The sequence below is a fragment of the Micropterus salmoides genome, unplaced genomic scaffold, assembly GCF_014851395.1.
Source record: "Micropterus salmoides isolate LMB-PRFRI ecotype aquatic unplaced genomic scaffold, ASM1485139v1 Ms_hic_scaffold_23, whole genome shotgun sequence".
NCBI lineage: Eukaryota > Metazoa > Chordata > Actinopteri > Centrarchiformes > Centrarchidae > Micropterus > Micropterus salmoides.
In genome coordinates this window covers 8,994,021-9,018,251 of record NW_024041484.1, presented here as the reverse complement: position 1 = coordinate 9,018,251, position 24,231 = coordinate 8,994,021, and the positions used below count along the sequence as shown (strand labels likewise).

At 39.1% G+C, this 24,231-nt stretch overlaps 1 protein-coding gene across 1 annotated transcript in view; it reads right to left on the bottom strand.

Moving 5' to 3' along the window:
• LOC119918008 (proton myo-inositol cotransporter-like) overlaps positions 1 to 18,288 on the bottom strand; it is a 74,303-nt gene extending 56,015 nt beyond the window's left edge. Inside the window, exons 1-3 of the mRNA XM_038738495.1 lie at positions 17,458 to 18,288; positions 4,191 to 4,350; positions 2,787 to 2,989 (exon numbers count right to left, since the gene is read on the bottom strand). Of these exons, the coding sequence (XP_038594423.1) occupies positions 2,787 to 2,989; positions 4,191 to 4,350; positions 17,458 to 18,025 (931 nt within the window). The 5' untranslated portion in view covers positions 18,026 to 18,288. The remainder of the gene's footprint in view (positions 1 to 2,786; positions 2,990 to 4,190; positions 4,351 to 17,457) is intronic.
• Between the last annotated feature and the right edge of the window lie 5,943 nt (positions 18,289 to 24,231).

Below are 24,231 nucleotides of genomic sequence, written 5' to 3'. Positions count from 1 at the left end.
TGACGATCACTGTAGGGATGAGTTACAGTTACAGGAGGAGAGACATTGAAATGAAAACTGCTGGACACACACTGACTTCCACAAGAGGGATGCTCTGCTTCCAGTGTGTGTGTGTGTGTGTGTGTGTGTGTGTGTTCCTCTCTATGGTCTCCTCTTTACTGCAGGCCGCATGGACCCAGGGAATCTATGGATGCCACTTCTTCCAGAGACATGGTGTTCTCTATTGTCAAGGTTGATTAGTTGCAGGATCTGGTTGCTACCCAGTGCCTGTGCTATCGTGAACAGGGCTTTCATTAAGATAACCTGTAACCCCACAAAAGTAGTTTGTAGCTAACAAAATGTTCCCTGGCTTTTTAATACAGGCTTAGGGTGCTCATGAAGGTAGTGAGCTAGTTATCCATACATTGTTAACCTTTGCAGCTTGCGCTCAAGCTTATAGAATACACAATCAATTGTAATAATGTATTTCCATTCATTCCCCTGGTGCTGTTTCATTTTTGGGTTTGGAAAGGCTTAAGCAATAAGACATTACCCGCCAAACATGTCAGTTGCTTTACTCCTTTTAGCTTTTTATCCTCTGTTTGTGTTTTGGCCTGCCTTCTCCTGTTATGAGTTTATAAGCTATTTGCTTTATTTTTATTTTAATAGTTCATTTAACATCTGGCCATGGTAAAAGAGTTGAAAATTAGTCTTTACATTTACAGTTTAGCAATGTGCATTGTCCCTGTAAACAAATAAAATTTAATCTGACTAGAATTATATATATTCTATAATTTACTGTGTATGCCATATATATGATAGAAGAGTTCCAGAAAGAAATAGGGAGGTTGCAAGGATTCAAAGTAACACAATGATAGTTTTTGGGATGAGATTCAGATTCAAACCACTGCAGCAGTTATGACACCATATGCTCCGTGAATGTGAATGTGCATAATGTCTCTCTTTTGTGGATTTAATTGTACTTCACTTTTGCTCTTTTTCGCACACACGAGCATAAACAGATGGCAGATAAAGCGAATGATGAAATGTGGGTAAATACAAGTGTGTGTAGCCTATGTGTGTGTGTGTGTGTGTGTGTGTGAGAATTTGTCTTTGATGGTGCTTTCCTGGACTGGTTTGAGCAAGGATTGAAAAGATTTGCAGGATCAGACCGCAGCGTACCACACACAAACCCTTTGGGGGAAAAAAGAAAATTTCATGATCGTGTTATGAAACAGCAACAGGCTACTAGCTAATAGCTCAGTCAGCCGTCATTCTGACAACCTTTTTTAATGATGTTTGCTCACGCTGGCAAAGCCTCATATCAAACAGCACTCTCTGTGTGGTCAAGCAAAGGTCACCTCATACAATAACTGACCATGAAGAGGAAAATATTTTCTGTTTCTATCTACTGCCATATTAACCTTCTCAAATTTTCTGTTTGGTTGCCTTTCTACAGGAGATCTCTATTTACAGTGCAGATTCACCTTGTTGTAGGCTGAAATTAAGTAATGGGGATCTCAGCAACTTCAGTGTGTAAAGCAGTGGGTGTCAAAACTGAAAACATTTCAACTCAGAAGAGTAATCTGTGACATTTTTAGGGGGTGGCTTACGCCAAAAGGATTCAACCTACGCCCAGTTCACGAATGCTTCAACAATATGCTGCTCTGTTGCTGCAAGACAAAATTATATTCCTGGCAGCAGTAGGTGTTTTCATGAATAAACAGAAGAACTACAAAGTCATCTGGAACACATAGAGCCACCATTGATGAGCGGACAGACAAAAGAGCTCCACCTACAGACACTCAAACCACATCAACAGACAATCAAGGGGGAAAGATACTACATTACTGCTCATAAGTGAAAGGCAACAGATTAAGGGAATGACTTATTGTTGTTTCAATAGGAAGGACTTCATTGCACAGCAGGAGGGGAGCATGAACTGTATAATCAGCCTCAATGAGGAGGACATTAAAGTGACTGAAAAGGAGGCTGCTGACTCTGTGAATCATTTAGTCTTTTCATATTCAATAGGGAATCCAAAATGGGAAAATAAAAAAACTATTTTTAAATTGTAATTCAAGCCAACACGACTAATTATATGGTCCAAAATAGGAAATGAAAAACCAACTTTGATTTTGATAATTAAGGTGTCCGCTGTGTGTAACCAGGAAGCTGCTTATTTCTTTGTGTCTTGCACTTGAGCACTTGTGCACCAAATACACTTGGGCAATGGCGGTACGTGATTTAATGTAATGAATGCTTCAATTTGTATGAAAAACAAGCCGTTATTTGTTTTTTGTGCTGGATTCATAAATAAATTTAAAAAATTCAAATGAGTTTTATTTTCCGTTTTTGGATTCTCCATTGAATATGAAAAGAACAAATGATACACGGAAAAAAAATATGAACCTAGCAATTAGCCAGTCCTTTTCAAACATGTTCCAATCCTCCATGTGGTGGTCATCTGTTGTACCACTCCCTAACAAAGCGCAAGACCTTTGACCTGTAGCACTTAACCTCTATAAAAACTTCACAGGGTACCAGATTGATTAATATTTACTTCTTGCTCTTATATGTATCTACTGTACCTTCAGATCCATGCACAAGCAAGAGCAGCATTAATTAATGCACGCTGTGTGCTATGCTAGTAAACTAATAGGCTTTCCTCAAACATCTCTAGGTAACCTTTGCTAAACTGATATCCAATTAAATAAAACTGTCACCAAAAAAAGAAACACTAAAAAAGCAAAAACAAGCCTGTGTTGCTCTTTTGCCCCACTCCTCCCTCCTTTTCCTCCCGTTACCTCCTCCGCTGTCCTCCTCGTCGATGCTGTTCTTGATGCTGTCGTACTCCTCGTCGATGTTTTGGTTGCCTCGGATCTGACTGAGCACGCGGCGGGCCTTCTGGGTTAGCCCGCGCTGGATTAACCAGCGGGGGCTCTCTGGCAGGAACAGGAATCCGATGAACTGGAGCACAGCGGGAAGCACCGACAGACCCAACATGTACCTGGAGAGTTAGGGAGGGTATTTATGGTGTTAGGAATCTAATTATGATCTGATTGCTTATGATTATGAAACTACAGTTACATTTACTAGAAGTATATAGTGCAACATTTATCATACTGTATACGGTTGACATAATAATACGGCATTTAACTTGGATTTCTTTGAGAGAACAAAATTAAATCAGCTTTTTGAGTACATCTGGTGAACTTGATCACATCACAAAAAGAAAGAAAATTCTCATAAATGACTCCAATCATCATCATCATTCTCTTAATCTTTAAAAAAAAAATGAATCAGTGCACATATATATGTATACTGTTACAGAAAACTAAAACTATAAAGCTCATTTGATGACAGAGTACCGTAACCCAAACAGAAACACTGATATGCTGGACTTTTCTGTTGAGAGGAAAATTAGCTCTCTGTATCCACTCATGCACACAATCAGGGTTCAACACATTCTGTAAAAGGGTCATTCTACAACTCCAAAAAAACAGATGATGTGGTAGGAAGGCAAATAAGAAGAAGATAAAGAGTGTAAAGACAGGGGAATGAAGGAGGAAAAGACTGATAATAGCTTTGCAGGCAAAAAAATCAATCAGACAACATTCCTACTCCAAACTCAACAAGTGTTTCCAAAATGCCATTATCATGTATAAATCACACCGATCTAGAAGCTTCTAAATGATCTCCATCAGAACTGTACTGCAGCTTTCTGAAGCTAATCCTTGCAAAACGGATGATTCTTATCTCATTGTCTCAAAGCTCAACATCCAAACACTCTGGGGGCTGTAAACCTTCAGTAAGTGTGACAGCAGAATGATGATAATAGATAAAAGAGAAAAGAAGGACAGAGAAAGAGGCCTACTGTATGTTTCAAACGTACAGTACTCACAGCAAATGTTAAGGGCTGACCTGGGCATGTGCTGACATTTTGAAAGAGGGTCTGAGCCAGCCCAACTTTTTCTGGCATTTGATATGATAAGAAAGAATAAAAAACGAAGAGATGCTAACATCGTCTCTGACTACAGTATATAACCAATGATCATAAAGAGAAATGAGAGTCCTTGCAGCCTTTGAAAAGTGTATTTATGCAAACTTATACCTTTTTAAGGTAATTTATGTAACTTATTGCTTTATTCATCTAAAATGTAACTTAACACATTTTCTGATTGTGTGAGGTGCGTGTCTCTGTGTCTGACCTCCAGCCATCGTGCTGCAGGTAGCTGAAGGCACCGTCAATGAGGCTGGCAGTGAACTGTCCACCGGTGATGAAGAGGGTGTTCACCGTCACCAGCTGACCCCTGAGGTGGGGCGGAGAGGCCTCGGCGATGTACACTGGCACTGTCATAGAGGCAATACCTAAACACCAGGGGGAGAGAGAGAGAGAGGGAGAGCAACAGTTACCGGGGGTTCTGCTAAGCAAGGTGACTGGTAAGAAACTAAACCAAAACCTTATGTTAACATTAACCAATCAACTGATATATAATAAATATAATATAATTAATTATATTACCTAATTGTATCCTCAAAATTGTCACAAATTTTACTAAGTGGGAATGCTCGACAAATATACTGGCAGCTCTGTCAGATTGTGTTGGAGCTAAAGCTAACATCAGCATGCTATCATGTTGATTTAGCAAGTATAATGTTTACCATGTTAATCATCTTAGTTTAGTGTGTAAGCATACTAACATTTGCTAACTAAACACAAAATACAGCAGAGGATGGTGGGAATGTCATAAGTTTAGCTGGAGTCAGAACATTTTTACCTGAAGATGATGCTAGATGAAAAGGACAGGAGATCCCCAAAGTTATTAAAATTTATCCTAAGGCAAACACGAGTGTCTGATCAAAATTTGCAAGGCAATTCATCCAATAATTATTGACTTATATCGGTCTGGACCGACCCACAAGACAAAAACAAAACCTTTTACTGACATAAAAAAAATTCTTAAAGCTACACAATTTACATTTGATCAACGATAATGTGGCAGGAGTCACTTGTAGTCACAAGATTATCACCCGACTCTGCAGTTCCCCTCAGCTCTATGGAGCATTTTAGCATTTTTTAGCTTATTGTTTAATTTTACTGCCAACAAGTTTACTGTTTTAGTTCAGTCTCACCACTCTCATTAACCTTGTTTCCAGCCATAGCAGGCACCAATTTTCAGCAAAAAAAGCTCTGATAAACTCACTGTAAGCTTCTTTCTCAGCACCAAATGGCGTGCAGACAAAGTTAGCAACAAGCTGGTGAACATAGTGGAACATTTAGCTACTAAAAAGCCAGATATTCCCCTCAGGAGTTTGTAGAAACCAAAACGGAGCTATAAGGAGAGTAAATATTGGACTTACATTTACTGAATCAGGTGGCCCGAAACACTTCAACTTCAAATGAATGCTAATGCTCTGTGTCTGCTAGGAACAATTTGTTAGCATACTTTCCACATGTTTATCCCACATGGCCTATTTTTGCTGCTTTAACCCTAAAAAAAATACAGATATTTGCTACATCACCACTTGTCCCAAAAATGGTTACAATTGTCCCTAGTCAGCATGCAATTTCATAGTTGTTTGACAAATATATAGACGTGAAATAATTTTAATGTAAAAATAAAGTTTTATATATTTATATAAAGTTTTAATAAAGACTTTTTATGATGATTTTCTTTGATGTCGTAGAAACCACTGTGAAAATACATTATTACCTTAGTGAAAGTTATATTGTTTTTGTCAGACAATGATTTGAAAATCAGTGAGTGAGTTTTGAATCATTTTTACTATTTAGGGTTGGGCTGATAGATGACACTATCATCCATCAGCAATAGCTGACAGACACCATAATGTGGGGCCGACATCATGACTGAACGAAAAATTATTGCCGAAAGAAAACAGAATCGCCTTCATTCTGGATTTTTTCACCCGCAATCTGTTTTCACAGCATCAGGTGCGCTGCATGTTGGCTTGTTAATAACATAACTTATCAAAATATCAACCAAAACGGTACAAGGTGACTTTGACCTTTGACCCTGACATCAACAACAGCAAAAATTACGTCATGTGGATGAAAGGTGAACCCAAGTCATACAAATACTATCTCACTACTGTGATCTGGAAAACATCCATCCACACACAAACAAAGCATGCACATTCACAACAACACACAACAACAGTCACATGCACACTTCTGTACTCACACAACACACACACACACAACACAATACACACACACACACACACACACACAACACAATACACACACACACACACACACACACACACAGAACAAACAGTGTGTGTTTGCCCAGGATGTATCTGACGCAGTGCCATGACACCGCAGCTTTCTGCAGCTGGCTCCTGAGAAGCTCTATTAATAGTCTGCCACTGCTTTCTATACACCCCCCCTCTTTCCCTCTCTCTTCCCTACTGCCACCACCCTGCCCTCGACGGCCGCCATGACTACATGGCTACCTGTTGCTATGGCAACCACTTGCCGTCTCCGAGCGGGCACCACACTGTGGCAGCTCTGGGAAGACAAATCGATAACAGAGAGCGAGGAGGATTTCTTCCCTTTTGGCTTTTTTCACAAGGCCTCCACAGAAGAGAGTGGAGAGCTTTGGGAAATCACCATGATAAGCATTTGAAAGTACAGTTTCATATCTTGAAGGAGTACTCAACATCAGAATGTTAAAAAAAACAACACTTTTTTCACACACTGCACTATGGGAAAAGTTAACAGACTCTGCAATGACTGTACAGTTCTCCAGGCTGCTGTTACACCCAAAGATATCAGTCTTGTTCGGTTTTGATTCAAATTGATTTCTTGACTGTGCAAACATACCCCCAGGATTTGGAGTCAAGTCTTTATCTTAGTTATGGCTTAAAAAAGGATTATCATCTGATGGCGGAAATCCGAGATCCAGATCACCGACAAAATCTAATCAACTGCTCTTTGGCTGTCTGCTCAGGCCAATTTAATGGAAAACCACTCATACGCTTTTGAGAAATGCTGCTGAAAGACACGAGAATCAAACCTCTATGACACAGGTTACAGTGGAGTTAGGAAAATAACAAATTTAAATAGTAAATGCAGTGTACTACTTTTGTCACATACACAGAGCAGTGGCCTCATGACATGCAGCGTCTGTGACGGCACTGATAAGTTGCTTTTGTTTTGAACATCTTGTGGCTGGTGTGTAAAAGGGCTGCTTCTTAAGAGATACAGTTCACATTGGCTTTAGCATCCAGCTGCAGTCATTGCTCCCTGCTCTGTACTTCAGAAACATTGGCAGCAAACTCTGCTGCTGCTTAACAAAGGCCTGCATCTTTGTATTTTCTTTTCCACCCTTCAGATGGCTGGGATAGTGAAGACAACTTACCATCCACATCCCCAGTTTCTCAGACTCTCAAACACAAGCCTCTTTTTTTCACAAACAAAAACAAAAGAAAGGCATTTGCTAAAATCACTGTAGTTGCTAGCAAATAGAACTCAAACAAGACTAAATAGTGCATTTGTTGGGTACTATTTTCAGTGGTTTCGATTAATACACGTTCACAGGAGAATGTATGTTGTATTGACTCTAAATAAACCACAGTGCCCATGAAAGAACATGTGTTTTTAATAGTTTTTGGAAAACTATGACACTCTATGCCACAGAGGAACAAGATCAGACTGGCTACATACACAATACTCCTTCAGTAAGATCAATTCATTATAGAAATATGGAAAAATCTAGAATCTCACCAGACTTAAATACAGTTGAAGACTACTGCTCGGGTTTAAAAACAGTTTAATTACATATATTTCTCTTCCATCTCTATAATCTGCATTCATTTTTTTGTAAGTCAAATTAAATACACAGAGAAAATGTGCTAAACAAGTGCTTTAATGCAAATATTTGTGCCAATAAATGATGTGCAGTAAACAATATACTATAGTTTGAGCTTGAAGTTTTATTATTGACCTTGTATAGGGAAAACAAATATTTGCCCAAGGTCCACATACTGAAATGTTTGTAATGCTTGCAGCCACATCTTCAGTGGCCTCAATTAAGTTTCAAAGTTATGATTCAACAAGTAGACAATGCAGTAGTCTGATTTCATGTCAATCTACAGAGCAGTTCTTCAGAGGAGATGGCAAACACCTAAAAATGAAATCCACTCATTACCTTTCTGTGTGTGTTTTCATTGTGTTTGTATGTACATACATGAAATTATGCAGGTGCACACGCACACACACAGACCGACATACTGTATGCATGTTGCATGTTTTCTAACACTTAACACAAGTCCTAAAGATCCTTATCTGCTGTAATGCCTCTATCTGTATTCACCTCATACAGCCAGCCATCTTCCTCCTCCCTCTTCTCTCTTCTTGCTAGTTTCCCTCCATGTTGCCCTCTTTTATCTAGCTTAGCCATATGTATCACCAGCTTGTCCATCCAAGCCACGCCTGGTGCCACAGACAGGCCATATGCCTACGAGTGAGATACTACAGCTGATGTTGATGTATTTACTGAGTAATGGATCATTTCCATTTCACATCCTGCTGCAGGTGGTGAGAGGGAAAATATGTTAGAGCCCATTAAAGCTAATATGATTGCAGGCCGGTAAAACAATCAAATACTGTGTGGTTTTGCTTCAGTTTTTGGCTAGTCTCTGAAGTGCCTGGGAGTCTCTTGAGTCCAGTTTCACAGTCATTTTATCTTCACTGACTTTTAAAGTTCAGAATTCATTAAATTTTAATGTGGTTTAATTTCACTTATATGTTGTTTGACTAAATTTGGATCTTACATAAAGACAAATCCACTATTTCTCACTTCCTGTTGAAATAGTATCATGAAAGAATGAGTAACAAAAAGTTTATTACATTAAATGGGTAGGTAGTTTGCTAGTTCGCAAACCAAACAGCTAGTTTGGTTAACTGGGCAGGTTTTCCATATGCAGTTAGCAAAAATAGCTTAGCCTGGGGTTAATGTTTGGTTGTACTCAGAGACAAGCGTTTAAATTATTTATGTAAAATTGGAAAGCTTGCGCTCCTTGCCACAACATACATTGTTAATTTGGAGTGGAAAGTTAGCGTGATCAATTAACTACTATAGCTAATTACGATGCTACTTTCTGTGTTTACTTTCGGTGAGACTCGTGAGTGTTTGAAAAGATTTATGTAGAATTGATTCTCACAAAGTTTATTTGGACAGCTTTCAGAGGCATCTTTGTGTTTGTTTTGTGTCATGGTGCCTAATGTTGATGATTGCAACAAATTTAAAAGGTAAAATTTATCACTTTCTGTGAATTTTCATGAGAAAGACATACTTGATAGCGAGAACTTAGAAACCCAAACTAGACTAAACTTTAATTTGAGATTGCTTTTATATCAGTAATATTGCATAGAGGACATATCTTGAGTCAAGTGACATTGTTTTGATCCAAGAGAAGTATTCAGCGTCCTCTGAAGTCCTCCACTAGAATTGAAACTGCGCTGAAAACAAGCAAAATTACCTCAACCAAAGGCCAGATTTCTTCACTCGCTTGAATGTGAATCCCTTACATACACAGACGCAGTGTGTTCCCTCTCTCGTTAATGAGCTCTCCTTTCAGCACCAGGGACAGCTCCCAGCACTCTCTTCTTCACACACACAAATAAACACTCTCTAAAGTCTCCGTCTGGTCAGGCTCAACCTCAAAGCAGCACAGCACACTTAAACAAAGGATCTGTCTGGTCTTGTGAAGGCAGCCTCCAGGCACGTAGTACAAAGCTCGCGACTGACTCACTTGATCAGAGCACGGGGGCGATACTTCACTAGACCCTCCATCACTGTGATGTAGCGAAGAAGCAGGCAGCATTTTCTGGTATTAAGTAGTTGGTTGTGATGGAGGAAGTTAATTACAGGCTAATAGAGGATCCTTGAAAATGAGGAGTGAGGAAAAGAGGAAACTCCCAAGGATTAAGCTGTTGTTTACTCTCAAATGAGTAAGTAGTGCGAGTGGTGATTAAATTCACTGATAAAAGCAGTAAAAGTTGTGCCCTTTCTTAATTAAATTCAGAGTAGTGTGCCTAATTTCACTTCTCTTTGAAGATTAGTCACACAAAATTCTATGACTTCATGTTCTCATAAAACTATTTGTGGGAAGATTTTTATCCAATTGTCAAGCGAAACACAACTAATTTCCTCAACACTTGACATTTTGGTGATGTGATTTCCAGTACACATTACAACAATATTATGCGCATAAACAAACTCTTCATTAAGTCTGAACGTAGCTTCCACCTAGTTTGGATGAGAGTTGTGACTTAATTATATAAACCAACCAATTAATTATGAAGCCTCCGGGTAATAATTAAATGTTTTCACAATGTAATTAGGCACTATTTTCATGCAGACCCTTCATCTACTAATTTCCAAGGAGAAAATAATAAACATTTACAACTGAATCAGAATCAGTTCTATTGCCAAGTAGGTTTACACATACAAGTGATTTGCTTTGGTGCACAACAATAAACATAGTAGAAAGCTGAAGCAAGTACAGCTAGATAATTTAGCCAGAAAACATCATTATGCACACACTGTGACTGTGTGTGCTTTTGTTTGCACATTTGTGTGTCTATGTGTGGTGAATGGATTATGACTAACTAAAGCTGAAGGCATCAGAGCAGAAGAAAAACATTTTTATGGCTCTTTGCAACCCTTTAAGTCTTACCATCGGCACACAAAGAATCCATTAATTACTCTTGAGTACCTACAGGGCAAGGCTCACATGACAGATAAAGTTTGTTAAGCAACCAATTAGCTTTTTTCTTTTACCTCTATTGGGTTGAAGTTTATTTTTCAGCTTAAAAATTTCCTGCCCAGTACATTTCTTAGTTGCAATTGTTAAAAACACAAAACAAATTTAATGTTTATTTATTTTATGCTGTGCAAAGAAAATGAATATCAGCCAATGTATAATTTCATTTAACTCTCTATCTACTGTCAGTATGGGCCTAAAAAATCTTGTATTGGTCTGGCTATACTCACATGCTCTGCATAAGATGATGATCTAACAGTCTTGTGTTCACAGTTTGTTTTTTGCTAAACCAAAGTAGCTAAAGAAATCAATTCCTGCATGTTCAAAGAAAACGTTTTCATTATCCTTTTGAATAGTTAATTCCTATTGAAACTGATAGCTAACAGGAGTGTGTTTCTGCAAGATTGAAACGTCTTTCTACAAAAATCATGTGGAGCAAAAAAAAACTCTTAATTTTACATGCAAAATTGCCAATTTATTTAATAAATCCTTGTCAAGCCTGACAGTCTGGTTCGATACTGTCTGTTTGCTCAGACTAGCAACAGCTCGTATAACAACAACAGTCTGCGAGCTCAGGCAAAGGTCAGATCAACAACAACCAGCCGGGAGCAGACAAACCAGAGTCTTCTGCGTAGAAACACAGGGAGGCAGGGCTTGGCGGCGTATGGCCTTTCCTGGTTTGACAAACAGCTCTGATGACCTTTTCGGTGAGTTCAGTTCAGAAATGCAAAGTGACCGGCTTTCCTGAGTACCGGAGGTCAGGTTAATGTGCAGGTGACAGGCATTGCCGGAATTGTTGCACGCAATGAAAGATGTTGCCTCATTAGTTTCTGCAGCGGCTAATTGTGGTGCCAGAGTGTTTTTCATTATCTATCAGGGCCGTGTGGGAAAAGATTGTGATGGCAGAAGGGAACAGGATACTTATAATGCAACAGCCACTTAGAATAAACAGCCAAAATGACCCGGGTGATTAGTTTCTTCCCCATATTAGCAATCAGAGCTTGTGAGTGTAAATGATAGTGTGAAGCTACATTTTCAATCCTCATTTCACATGTTCATTTGGAAAACGGTAATATCATTCCTCGCCTTTTTCTTTTTATATATAAATCTCTGAAAATATTAATTTCTTCCCCTCAACTTTCATTATTAGTGAATCGAAACAAATGCTAGACTGGCATTACTGCCATGGTTGTTCGTGTTGATTTCACAGTAAAATTTATGGGCGGGTGTTTCAAATTAAAACTGGCTGTTGATGGGCACCCATGTCCATAAGAAAACAGGGGTTGTTGATTGTCCAGTACATGCACTTCAAAATGACTATGCCAAATTCCAAAAAAGTCAGTGAAGTAGAAAATAATATTATTTATTTCCATCAGTCACAGAACATGCAAATATTTTAAAGAGAGCACAACAAGACTACATAATCAAAAGAGCACCAGACATTCTTAAGTGGGTTAAAGCAGCAACATGAATCACATGAACTGTAATTCAGCTTAAGCTAACTGTTTTTACGATTAATTGATTAATTGTTTAGTCTATAAAATGTTGGAAAGTAGTAAAAATGCTCATCAAAAGGTCCCAGAGCCCAAGTTGACGCACCATTTTTGTTTTTATTTTATCTAGTCATGCAATATATGAGTCCATCAGTTCCCATAATGCATCTTAATAGTGTCTCTTTATTAGACACTCTCTGCCTTAAAAATTGGCCATGTCTTTCAAACTCGTACTCCCCAGTGTTACGACCCCGGAGTCATACTTGTCATTTTACCATGCAATGACAGTTCTGTTCTTCTTCCTGTGTGCTTGCATGTAATGGAAAACAGGTGGGCACCCGTGATTGGACCATCAGAGTTGAATGCTACCTCGTGATTGGTCCACTGGATGATACCAGCCACCAGGTGACAGCAATCTTTCTCTTCACTCTGCTGTTCCTTACCATGTGCCAGTCTTGCAGAGACATATGTTGTTGTCTGAGAACCTTTCTAAGTAGCGATAGTGCATCTTAGTGATTTTGTCAAACTCTGAAACGTGAAGACCTTGATTCAGTGACCTTAGCAATTGTTTGTTGTAAATAGACTGATTTTCATATACACTCAGCAGCAGATTAGGTAGGACTGAGAATCCCTTTTGTTTTTGAAGACCTAGGTTAGAGTTCTGTCATTTACTTTACATTTTTTGTGTATTTGGTTAGGGATGTTTTTGGTTGTTATGAAATCTTTTGTTTGTTGCTTTAGGCACAGCTACCTTGTAATTTCCCTTTTGTGGAACTGGCCTTACTTGGGAGTAGGAAGAATGGGGATGCACACATCATGTTATATCTAGGTTGCCTCTAGACCGGGGACCTAACACCCGTTTGTAACAAAGGCTTTCTGTTATAAATTGTTCCTCTCTGAGCCCAAAAGATAACAATGATGAGGGCCCCGTTTCAGAAAGCGGGATTAGTGAAAACTCTGAGCCTAAAATGAGGGAACGTGGACTTTCTGTTTCAGAGACTGAGATCAGATAAACCCTAGATCAGTAACTCCAGCAACTTATGCTGAGAACTTAACTTCCTCGGGAGGAGGGACTCAGAGATTGTCTCTTACACGTCCCCTCCTGCGGAGCCTGAAGCAGCTGTCTCACACACTGTTTCATTTCCTCACTCATGCAGTCGATATCAAAACACATAAGGAACGCATTCATTTGCAGACGTTCTTAGAAAACACAGAAATCCCAGTTAGATATTGTATTATACGCTGTCACTACACTACACTGTCCTTCTTTCTAACACTGTGACTCTGTGGACATTAAGGTCGTTGTCAGGTTGTCAACAGCTGCACTGAAACATTTACCGTGTGCTACATTACTGCAATTCACTTTTTCAATCAAACTAATCGATTCAAAGCTGTAACTGATTAATGAGCAAACATTTGTCATGCTATGATTAATTGCACTGATAGAACAATCCTATCATAGTTATTATGTTGGAGATGATGGAATGTCTCTGAGTGAGGATTATGGTGGTGCAGCTGAAACAAAGGTAGCTGTTCTGGAACCGAAAGCTCTTGAGTTTCCCATCTCAGGCACAATCAGCTCAGAGATAAGCACAGATTTTTTTAAGCCATCTTTCTGAAACAGGACCGATGTCATCAAGGTAAATCTTTAAGCTGATGATACATGGAGCAACTTTTTGAGCAATGTTGCTGGGCAATCTTGCTGGTGGCATGTCAAACTATGTTTTGAACGAATAGCGGCGGGTGGCTGAGTGGTGGGGGAAGGGGATTACGGTAGTATTGTTTACTTGTTACCACTGACGGCAACATTGCCCAGCACCATTGCTCTAAAAGTTGCTCCGTGTTTCATCAGCTTAAGACTTTAGAAAGCTCCTCCAGACACCATTGCGACATTCACCAGTTTTCACAGGCTGACTAGTACTCCCCATGACAGATCTTGATAGAAGTTCATCCAGGTGCCTTGTGTGCACAATACCAAATGTGCTTAAAAACAAGTGGATGGAAAGTGCAGGAGGACATGATGAATGGCGTTCAAGAGGAGGGCAGATTTAAATATGGGACAGATACTTCAGAAATATGTTTGCATTTCTGTATTCCAGTTTTGGAAAATTGGTATGATTAGACAGAACCTCCTGTGAAATTGACTATGGTAATTTCTCAAAATTACACATTCTTTTTATTTTCATCAGAAAAAGTGGCAGCAGTTTGCTGTCATTAACTGAACCATTTCTCTACCAGGAGTTGAGCATGTTTTTGTAAATTCCCTGTAATTTGCTCTAATTGATTGCACAGAGTAAATATGTTTGGAGAATTACAGTTAAATAAGAAACATCAGAGAAAAGGGAAGCAGTTTTTATACAACTAGCTTTTGCTTAAGAACTGCTTTAGTAAGAAAGGCTGATAAGTTTTATGAGTTTTAGTCACTGGTGTTTGCACCAGACCCTTCACAAGCCTGGTCAGTTTCTGATTTGCTTCATTCATGTCTGGTAAGAAAAGCTTTTTCCACAGACTTTTAAGTTGCCCAATCTATATAATCCATCACAGCAAACATGAAGCTTTAATTTGGTTTCGTCAAAGTTTCAATTATTATGTCACTGCACGCAGAGTTGGGTGTTTATAAATCAGCACTTCCTGCCAATTTCCCATCAAAACAAGCATTACTGTCACGTCCAGGCTTTCTTACTTTAGAAAAAAAAGCACACTGCATCCAACATGCATTAAAAAATAATTATGGGAAATGTGAATTAGATGCAGACAAAAGTATTCATTCCTGCACTCTAAAAACTAATTCAGGGGACCTTTAGTCATTACTTAAATATATATATTGTTGTGAAATAAAAAATCAAGTTCTGAGATACTGTTAGACTTTTTACTTGTAATCGTTATTTTATTGAGCTTGGATGACACACAAATTATACATATTGATTCAATATACTATCACGACTTGTCAGAGTTTAACATTTTCAGTTAATCAAAAAATAATTGAATTTTAAGTTCTGTTAATGTAAAATACAACTTGTTGACGTTTAAACGGCCCACAGTTTCCCTCTCTTGCATGTGCGGGCATGTTCAAGACAGACGACTGACCACAGGGCCACAGCTGAAACTCACTGAAGCATAATGTGGTGAATGGTAATTCACCTGGTAATTCACCAATGGTCATTTTATGCTTAATTACACATATTTGCATTTGCTTAGGATTCTGTTGGTAATAGCCTACTGTAACCAAATACCCAAATCTGGAAGTCCTTACTAATTTGAGCGGTGTTGATAGTACAGTCTGTGTGCCTAGGTAAAGTTAGCTAGTAGTAGCCTGTCACTGATTCAGTAGGCTTAAATGCGGGAGTAATAGGTGGCCAGGCAGCCAGGGAAAACGTCTTGGTAGGCTAACTTAATATGGGATTACCCATTAGCCACCGCTGCGGTTAGCATATAGGCTAGCTACGTTTATAAACTACAAGTAGCTAGACATGATTTGACTACGATTCAGATGAGATGAAATACTAAAGATAACTTGCTAACACACAACTTAACTCTTGCAGAGATCAACTTAATTATTAAGTTCATGTTACTTAGAAATGTGTTTTATTGTGGCCAAAAAAAGCTTCTTGACCTAACTTAAAACATTATGTTGGATCAATTTATATACTTGCATTGATGTTGACAATTATTAAGTTCATGTTACTTAGAAATGCATTTTATTGTGGCCTAAAAGGTAATTCGCCATACTCAACACATTGCTTTGAATTAATGTAATTCTGCCAGCAGTCTTAACTTAAAAATTCTAGTGGAAAACGTTAACATATTGTTGTTTGTTGACCCAATGTTTTATTTTTTAGAGTGTGGTATTTCCCCAGCTGTTTATCCAGCTAGTGATGCCCTTACATCATCCCTGGTGGAAAATTAACCAAGCAACATTAATAATCTGCACATTAATGATGCCAGATAAATAAATATGCTAATTATAGTACGGTTGATTTATATATCACACAACAAGAATACAAAGTATAACAGATTATCACAAGATGCATTCAAAATGCTACTTATTGTGGAAGGAAAATCTCAATTCGTACATCAGTAATAAAGGGATTTAGTTTGTAGGGGAAGTAAACACAGAGCTCTTCACTTTGCTCAGGGATGTTTATTAAAGAAAAGCTTCCCTTCCTATCCCAGTGACTAAGTGACCGAGGAGAGAAAATGGTCTACAATTCCTCCACGTATCACTGAGGAGAGTGCTAACTACTTTTAAAAGGAGGCGGTGGACGAGTGCCATCAACGTGGCGCTTAGCTTGGGAAGCCACTTTTAACAGCCCTTTACACAGAGGATGTGACTCATGAGTAACAGCAGCCACTATAAATAATTTGGGGTACATTGAATTCTGATAAAAAGGGAAAGCATGCAGAGAGGAGAGAGCAGAGAGTGAAAAATGTTCATGTAGGGAAGGAAGAAGTAGAAAGGGGATGTGCAAGTGTGTGTGTGTTTAGTGAGGGGGGAATAGAGCCAGCCAATCACGATCAATGTAATTCTGACATCAGTGTCTAATGAATGCGACCATAATGACACTAAAAGTCAGTGTGCTTTGCAGGTTCATCTCCGCTCCCTTGTGGGTGTGTTGTGACGACATCCGCCTCTTGCTCAGAATGACTTTTCTGTTATCACTTCATGGTGCCCAACCAAATCTAATAATAATCTTAATGATGATAATAAAGACAGCAAGTTGTGTAAAAGCCAGTGGCATGCAGAGAGCTGTGCTGTGTAATTAGAAGCTGTGAATAATTGCAAATCTCATGCTTGAGGCGAGGAGAGGCAGAGAGGGGAGAGACTGCCACAAACCAAACCCTTAATGTATTGATTCTGACCTCTGACCTGTGTTACAGAAGGCAAGTCCAGAGGAAATGTTAAGGCAGAAATCAATAAAGTAACACTTTATCAATAGTGCTGCCAGTGGGGCGATCACTGATTTCTAATTACAAGCTCTTTACTTAAGTGACAGTAGTGTATTTAATATAATACAGTAAAACTAATGGCACAGTGATTTGTTTTATCCGCTCTCACAAAAATGAGATGTAACCTTAATCTGTAGGGTTAAAAACGCAACTTAACTAAAACTGAATCTGGGAGTAATGCTCAGACAAGCATCTAGTTGAATGAAAGACTGAAGGGTCAGAGAGCATGTTGACGTCTTACCAAGCCCCATTCCGACGATGAGCCTCCCTGCCAGCAGAACTTCTTTGCCAGGGGCGGTGCTCAGTACGATCCCCCCGACGGTGAAGAAGAAGCTGGCCAGCAGTATGCACACTCTGCGCCCGAAGAGCCCGTTGAGGAAGCCGCCCAGCAGGGCAGACAGGGCGGCCGCGGCCACAGTACTTGATATGAGCACCTCCTGCCACAGGGCGCTCAGGTCCAGCTCCCTCTTCAGCAGGAGCATCGCCCCGGAGATCACCCCGGTGTCGTAGCCGAACAGGAAGCCCCCCAGGGCGGAGAAGGCGGCCAAGACGTAGACGAAGCCGGGCGTGACATCCTGCTGGAACTGCTTGCGGGCAGCCCTCTCCAGGTCCCCGGTGGAAGAGGCGGGTGCTGCTGGGGCACCGGCGGTGGAAGCGGCGGCGGAGGCGCCCTGGCTGCTGATGCTGGCGCTGGACGGAGCCTTGATCAGACTCCGCTCTCCTCCGTCGTTCACCTTCTTCCACCGCTCGCCCATCAGGTTGCTCATACTACGGAGATTGTAGTCATGGTCGGCCTGCTTTCGCGACATATGGGAAATACAACACAGGACAGGGCTGTTGTATTTGATGCACCAAAAAACTAAAAAAACAAAACAAAACACACACTCACCCACTTAACTGAACCCCCCCTCCCTCACTTTGGACTATCTGCCGCCTTGTTTATCCAAAACCACTCCCATATATAAAGCTGGCTGCTAAATAAAGTTGTTCTCCAGCCTTGTGTGTATCAGCGTGTCACATCCCCGTGGTCCTGATGGGAGAGTTGAAGAAGTGAGGGGAGGAAAGGTAAGATAGGAGGAGTGTAGTGGAGCAGTTCGTCACTACCAGCGTCGGCATGACGCAAAGAAATATTGTTTTGAAAGCCTGATGCTGGAGTGGAGAGAGTGGATCATTTAGGCCTATGGTGAGGATTTAGACTGCTACAATTCAGTTAAACCATGGACAATGTAGGCTATACTGTATAATAAGCTATATTAAAAAAAAAACATTAGACTACATTAACTACATACATATGAGGATGTGCATGTCTGCTGATTACTGTTACTGCTGATCATGATGCTTTATGAAAGCATAGTAGTAGCACAGTAGTCTAATTTTACAAGCTAAATCTAAGCTCTAACACAGTCTTGTTAAAACATAAAGAATCGCATCTTCTACATGTTCTAGCTTCCATAGGCTACAATCACCACAAATACATATGAATAGCCTACAGATTAATCATGAAACATGTTTAAAATAGGCTTTATATCACAGTGTTTCACCTACTGTACAACACTGGTATACTAGGAACACGGTTGCCCTCTGCAGGTCTGACTGTAGTATTACAAGTTTCTGTAGAAGATAACACACCCACACACAACAACTTTCTGCAGTTGATTAACTTAAGTGTACACGTTGATGATCTCAAAATAACTAAATAGACATATTTCAGAGTATTTTAACAAGGCAATCACAGCCTTGCCCCTGGGTTTGTCTTCAGATTATCCAAATATACGCCTACTGTCTTCTTGAATAATAAATGTTTACTTGATTTATTATCCAGATAAAAGACATATTTGCATCATTCATTTGGACTTATACATCAACAAAAACAGATGAGCTGTACATGGATTTCTAACCTTTGAGACAACAGGATTTGGACTGTGCAAAAAGGGAGGTGTCCCCAAAATGTGCACCTCATTTGTCCACTGATATTGACAACATTAGAAGCAACCCTTACTGCCAGCAGTGGCTGAACTACTTTACATTTTAACACTGACAGTCATTTTGTTTTTCTAAAAACAATGTAAAACAAACAAGTGTGGTGAGAGCGCTGACACCTTTCAAACTATCATAGTTTTTCAGAGTGATGATGACAATTATTGTCACAATTCACATCTTCTGAAATGGTATTGCTGAGGTAAACTACCCCCTCTATTTCTGAGCCAGTTGTTTAGTCATTAATGCACATAGCCAAGGGAAGACATGTGATACAATTACTTTACTTATACTTTTAATATCAATCAATTTAGTTTTTTTTTTTTTTTATTCATCTTTTGGCCCGAAAATTGTATTGTATTTTATCAGACTATTAGTAAATTAGGCAAATTATTTTTTACTACTAACTGCTTAATTGTTTGGTCTATAAAAAGTCAGAAAATTATGAAAAATGTCCACCACGCTTATCCAAACCTAAGGTGATGTCTTCAAATTGCTTGCATTGTCAAACAAATGGTCCCACAACTTCAATATATTTCATTTACTATCACATGAGACAAAGGAAAGTAAATCCTCAAAAAGATGAATCAATTAACACAGAAAAGTCATCTCTTTGAACCTGCTGCACGGCTGCAGCCTGGAGAAATGACATGGTTGGAAATGCATTCATGTGTGGAGGGGATCAATATGTGGAACCGTGGTGTCACACAAAATGGTTCATGATTGAGGCCATTAGAGGAGGAAGGCAATAATGGGACACGTTTCCTGTACACATAGTGGTGTACATGGTTTCATGGTGAAAACCTATAATGTCTCTTCTAGGGAAATTAACTTTATGACTCTGGCTGATTCAGTAGCAGGGCTTAAGGGTGGCGAGTCTGTCGATCTGTCTAACACTTGACAGACTACTGGCCAGATAGCCTGTCTAAAATTTGGATAAGGATCGCTGCTAAAATGCTGGCGACCCCTAAACTTTCCACTAGCACCAGCATCAGACAATAGTTTCAACATACTGAATTGAAGAATGTTTGCTCACATTCTTTTATTACTCTTACTCTTACTACTCTTAATGTGCTGAACACATTCTCAGATGAAGCTAACTATTTTCACTTCATATCTCTTGCCCTTGCCTTACATTACCATATTCTTTTATTATTTGCTGAGCGTATTTTATTTATAAGAAAAATAAATCCATAAATTATCTTAAATAATGAACAGAGGAAAGCACACGTGGTTGCTGCTCTCCATTTGCCTCCTAAACATACTCATGAAGAGTGTCTGTTATAAGACTCATTTAAATATGAGAGGGCTCCCCCCCACTGGCTGTCTCTGATTAATATACGGGTGCATCAGAAAATTAGAATAGCATTGAAAAGTTTTTTTTTCCCCGTAATTCAAGTCAAAAAGTTAAACTTTTTTATATATAGATTTCCATGAGCTGTAAGCCATAATCATAAAGAACAAAACAAAAAAAGGCCTGAAATATTTCACTTCGTACGCAATGAATAGGAAATATTAATATGGGGAAAAAAAACACTTGACTGACCACCTGCAGGTATTATTTCACACACAGCCTTGTAGGGAGAATGCAGGTTGTTATGTAATGACAGTGTTGATTAAGGCCTCATTCATATTTTTTCCCCCCAGGTCAATTTTGTTAATGTAGGCTATTATGAAATGTATTGAGTTATTCATTTTTGTACCTCTGTTGTGACGTGTCTCTCACTGTGTCTTGTGGGCTGTCCTGCCAAATGGCTATAAACCAAACGATAAACCTGTTTAAGGCCAGTGAATAACAGTGGCCAGAAACTTGACTCCAAAGGCATGATAATGTTGTTCTGTGTCTGCTGAATGTGTCAGTAGGTAAGTAGCTAACGTGTTAGCCATGGTCTCTTTGTTTGTTTTGGAGCTCTTCTGGTCCTAGTGACCAAAAAAAAATCTATAAATGTAGCTTTACATCATCACAATCTAAAAGGTTTCGCAATGTCCAAAACTTAGATTTCTTACTGTTACACAAACTTCACTTTCTACCTTAAAATCAAAGCTGTGTACGAACTGATAAATCTTTGTGTTTCTGTGAAAAAAGATTAACAGGTAGAACCACCATTTACTATATGCAGTTTTTGTAGTGATTTATAAACATATTTAACTACTTATATACAATACTATTTACATTTGAATTTAGTTTTATCTTCAACCAATACCAAGTTACTGCAGCTATAGGTATCTAGTTACAGGTTAATTATATGCAGTGAGTACTCCTCAGTATCTGCACACACTAAGAATCCCAACTGAAGTGAAAGCGGTGGGTTAGGTTGAAATATCTCCGGTTTAATGTAGCCTGCTAATGTAAGCCACTTAATCCTTTTATCACCTCTCTGATTTAAGTTAATGAGCGTTCTCAGTTTGCAGCTCTAAGTATAATCTTTGCATTAAAAGAAATCTGAGTAGCTGCAGAACACATATTTAAACATCATGTGATACTTTTCTTAGCATTCAGTTTGAAAAATAACTACATCCTGGTTCATTCACCTTGGCCTTATTTCTCATTTCTTCATTTGTCCACATGTCCTTAAGCGGCAATATACTGTGTGGCTAACCAGTGTTAATCTTTTACTAATTTGACCATTTGTTATAATTTCTGGCAGGAATTATGAGGTTTCAAGGTGGGGTATGCAATCAAATGCAATACCATGACAAATATCAATGATAGCTGCATGTGAAACTTTCCCTCTGCTTTCAAATTAAAAAATTATTACATCCTGGTTCATACACCCTGGCCTCTTCTCTCATTTGTCCACTTGTCCTTAATATGCCATGCATTGTCTGGTTCACCAGTGTTTCCTGAAAGTAAATACCTCTTTGTTCACAATAAAGAACTTAATGTTTTCATCATTCATATCATTTCTGGGAGGAGATATGAGGTTGAAAGGCGGACTATGAAGTCTTTGTGAATTTGAGGGCAGATCTTTCATGTAACTCTTGGTGGGGATAGTAAAAACATCTCTCAGGACAGATGAATAAATTATTTCATCACTACGAAGTTCTCCTTCTGTGTTTTTGTGAAGTTTCAGAGCGACAGAGACCCACAGCATCCCTCTCACTCCTGCCTGCAGTGCCAGAGGAGAGGTGGAGTCGCTTTGAGCAGCATGTAGGGGAATAAATTTGCCTACAATGTAATAGACTTTAGTTTAGTTCTCACTCCAGAAAGTAATACTACCAGCTTTCCTGCTACTATAGATAACATCACAAAACAGCATATCTTGATAGTAAACTAGAAAGTGAGCTGAATGTCTGTGTTTAAGTATTTTGATCTTATCTGACAGCAGTGCTTTACCAGAATTCAAGCAAACATGCTAAGGTGTTTCACCAGTATATTTAAGCATAGCCTAACCAAGTGGTTTTGGTGCATAAGCCTAGCCAAACTGCGACCATTTAGACTGCACATGTTAGAAAGCCTTTGGTTATATTTAGGAAAAGATCATGGTTTGGGTTAAAACAATAAATCAACATTACCTTTCTGGGTCACACAGGAACCAAAACCTGATCTCCCAGGTGAATGTCCTGTGGTTGGCCAGTTCATCTACCAAAGTAGGTCCCTTTATTAACTCTTTATACTATGTCACTTGACTTCCTAAAGTAGGCCTTGCTTTATAGTTGCCAGTGAATTTATTCTGATTGCTACAACGTCTTAATTCGTGTTTGAGGTAATGTTAGCAATGTTAATCTTGAATGTGACCACTGGTGCAAGTGGCGCTGCCTCATGTGGTGTCGGAATAATCTAAACATAAAGCAATATTTTGCTGCTATCAGCGTGTTTTTTAAACGCTCTGAGCAGTAAAATATCCAACATCTTCTTTGCAGCTTCCATGTTGTTTCTACATTACAAGCTCATGAACACACCGAAGTTGGAAGAATGACTTCCCAACTCGGGAAATGGGACCATCCCATGGAACATGTGAATGCACCAGGTTAGCCATAGAGATTACACTCTGCGGTTCGACTGCGGTTTAAAAAAACTGCAGACATGAAACTCTGTCAGAACGATCTGGCCAATTTTCAACCAGATTTAATTTGCCCAAAAGGGTTGATTCTCCAGAATCCAACTTGATGCTGACTAATTGGACTATGATATTCAGAGGCAGGAGATCTTGAACATTTGTATAATTCAAAAAATTACAAAAAATACTAATGACGATAATAATAAATTAATTTCTTCTATCGCCCTCTATTGGACAGCCGCCCCTGCCTAACACACAAATCATTGCAGAAATGTTGTGTAGCTCCGTCTGAGCCACTTTGTTTCCCATTTCCAGGGCTGTGTACAAACACCTGATTTTTTCTCAGTGCACTCACACATAGATCAGACAGCTAGCAGACCGTGAGGAGACATTTGCTGAATTTGACAAAAGACGTGTATTGCATTACCTTTAAAGAAAAAAAAAAGAACATGAACAGGTTTCAAACTCTCCTTCAGTAGTTGTTTTGAGGTTGAGTCTTCCAGTGTTGTTTCATTGAGACTCCATCCTGGGTCTGTACCACAAAGCGGTTAGCAAGGTAACTTCAGGTTTAACTTTGGGTTTTCAGTCCTACCACAGTGGTTAACTTATTACTGGGATGCTGGTCATGTGCCCTACCTTTTGCAATTTGGTTGCAGGTAATGTGGTTTTCAGTAACTGTTGGGAAGTGAAGGCATGGTTGACAATACAGTCTTCCCGTAATTTGAGCACATTTTAGGGCATCAATGGATTTTTTGTTTTGTTGCAGTTCATTTAGAACAATATTTTGAACATTTTTCAGTGCATTAAATAAATGAATCTGATTTTTGTGACGTGAAGTTCTTGAAAGTGAGTTGGAAAGACCACTTATTCAATGCCTTAGGCTTTTATTGTCCAAAAGCCCACACACAGCCACTGCAGTTGAAAGAATAAGGCTAAAATGGCCAGATGAATACATAAAAGCAACATATTAATTTAACGGAACAAACAAACGTAATTATATTCAGATCTACTTGCATGCCCTAATGATGGGCAGTGAT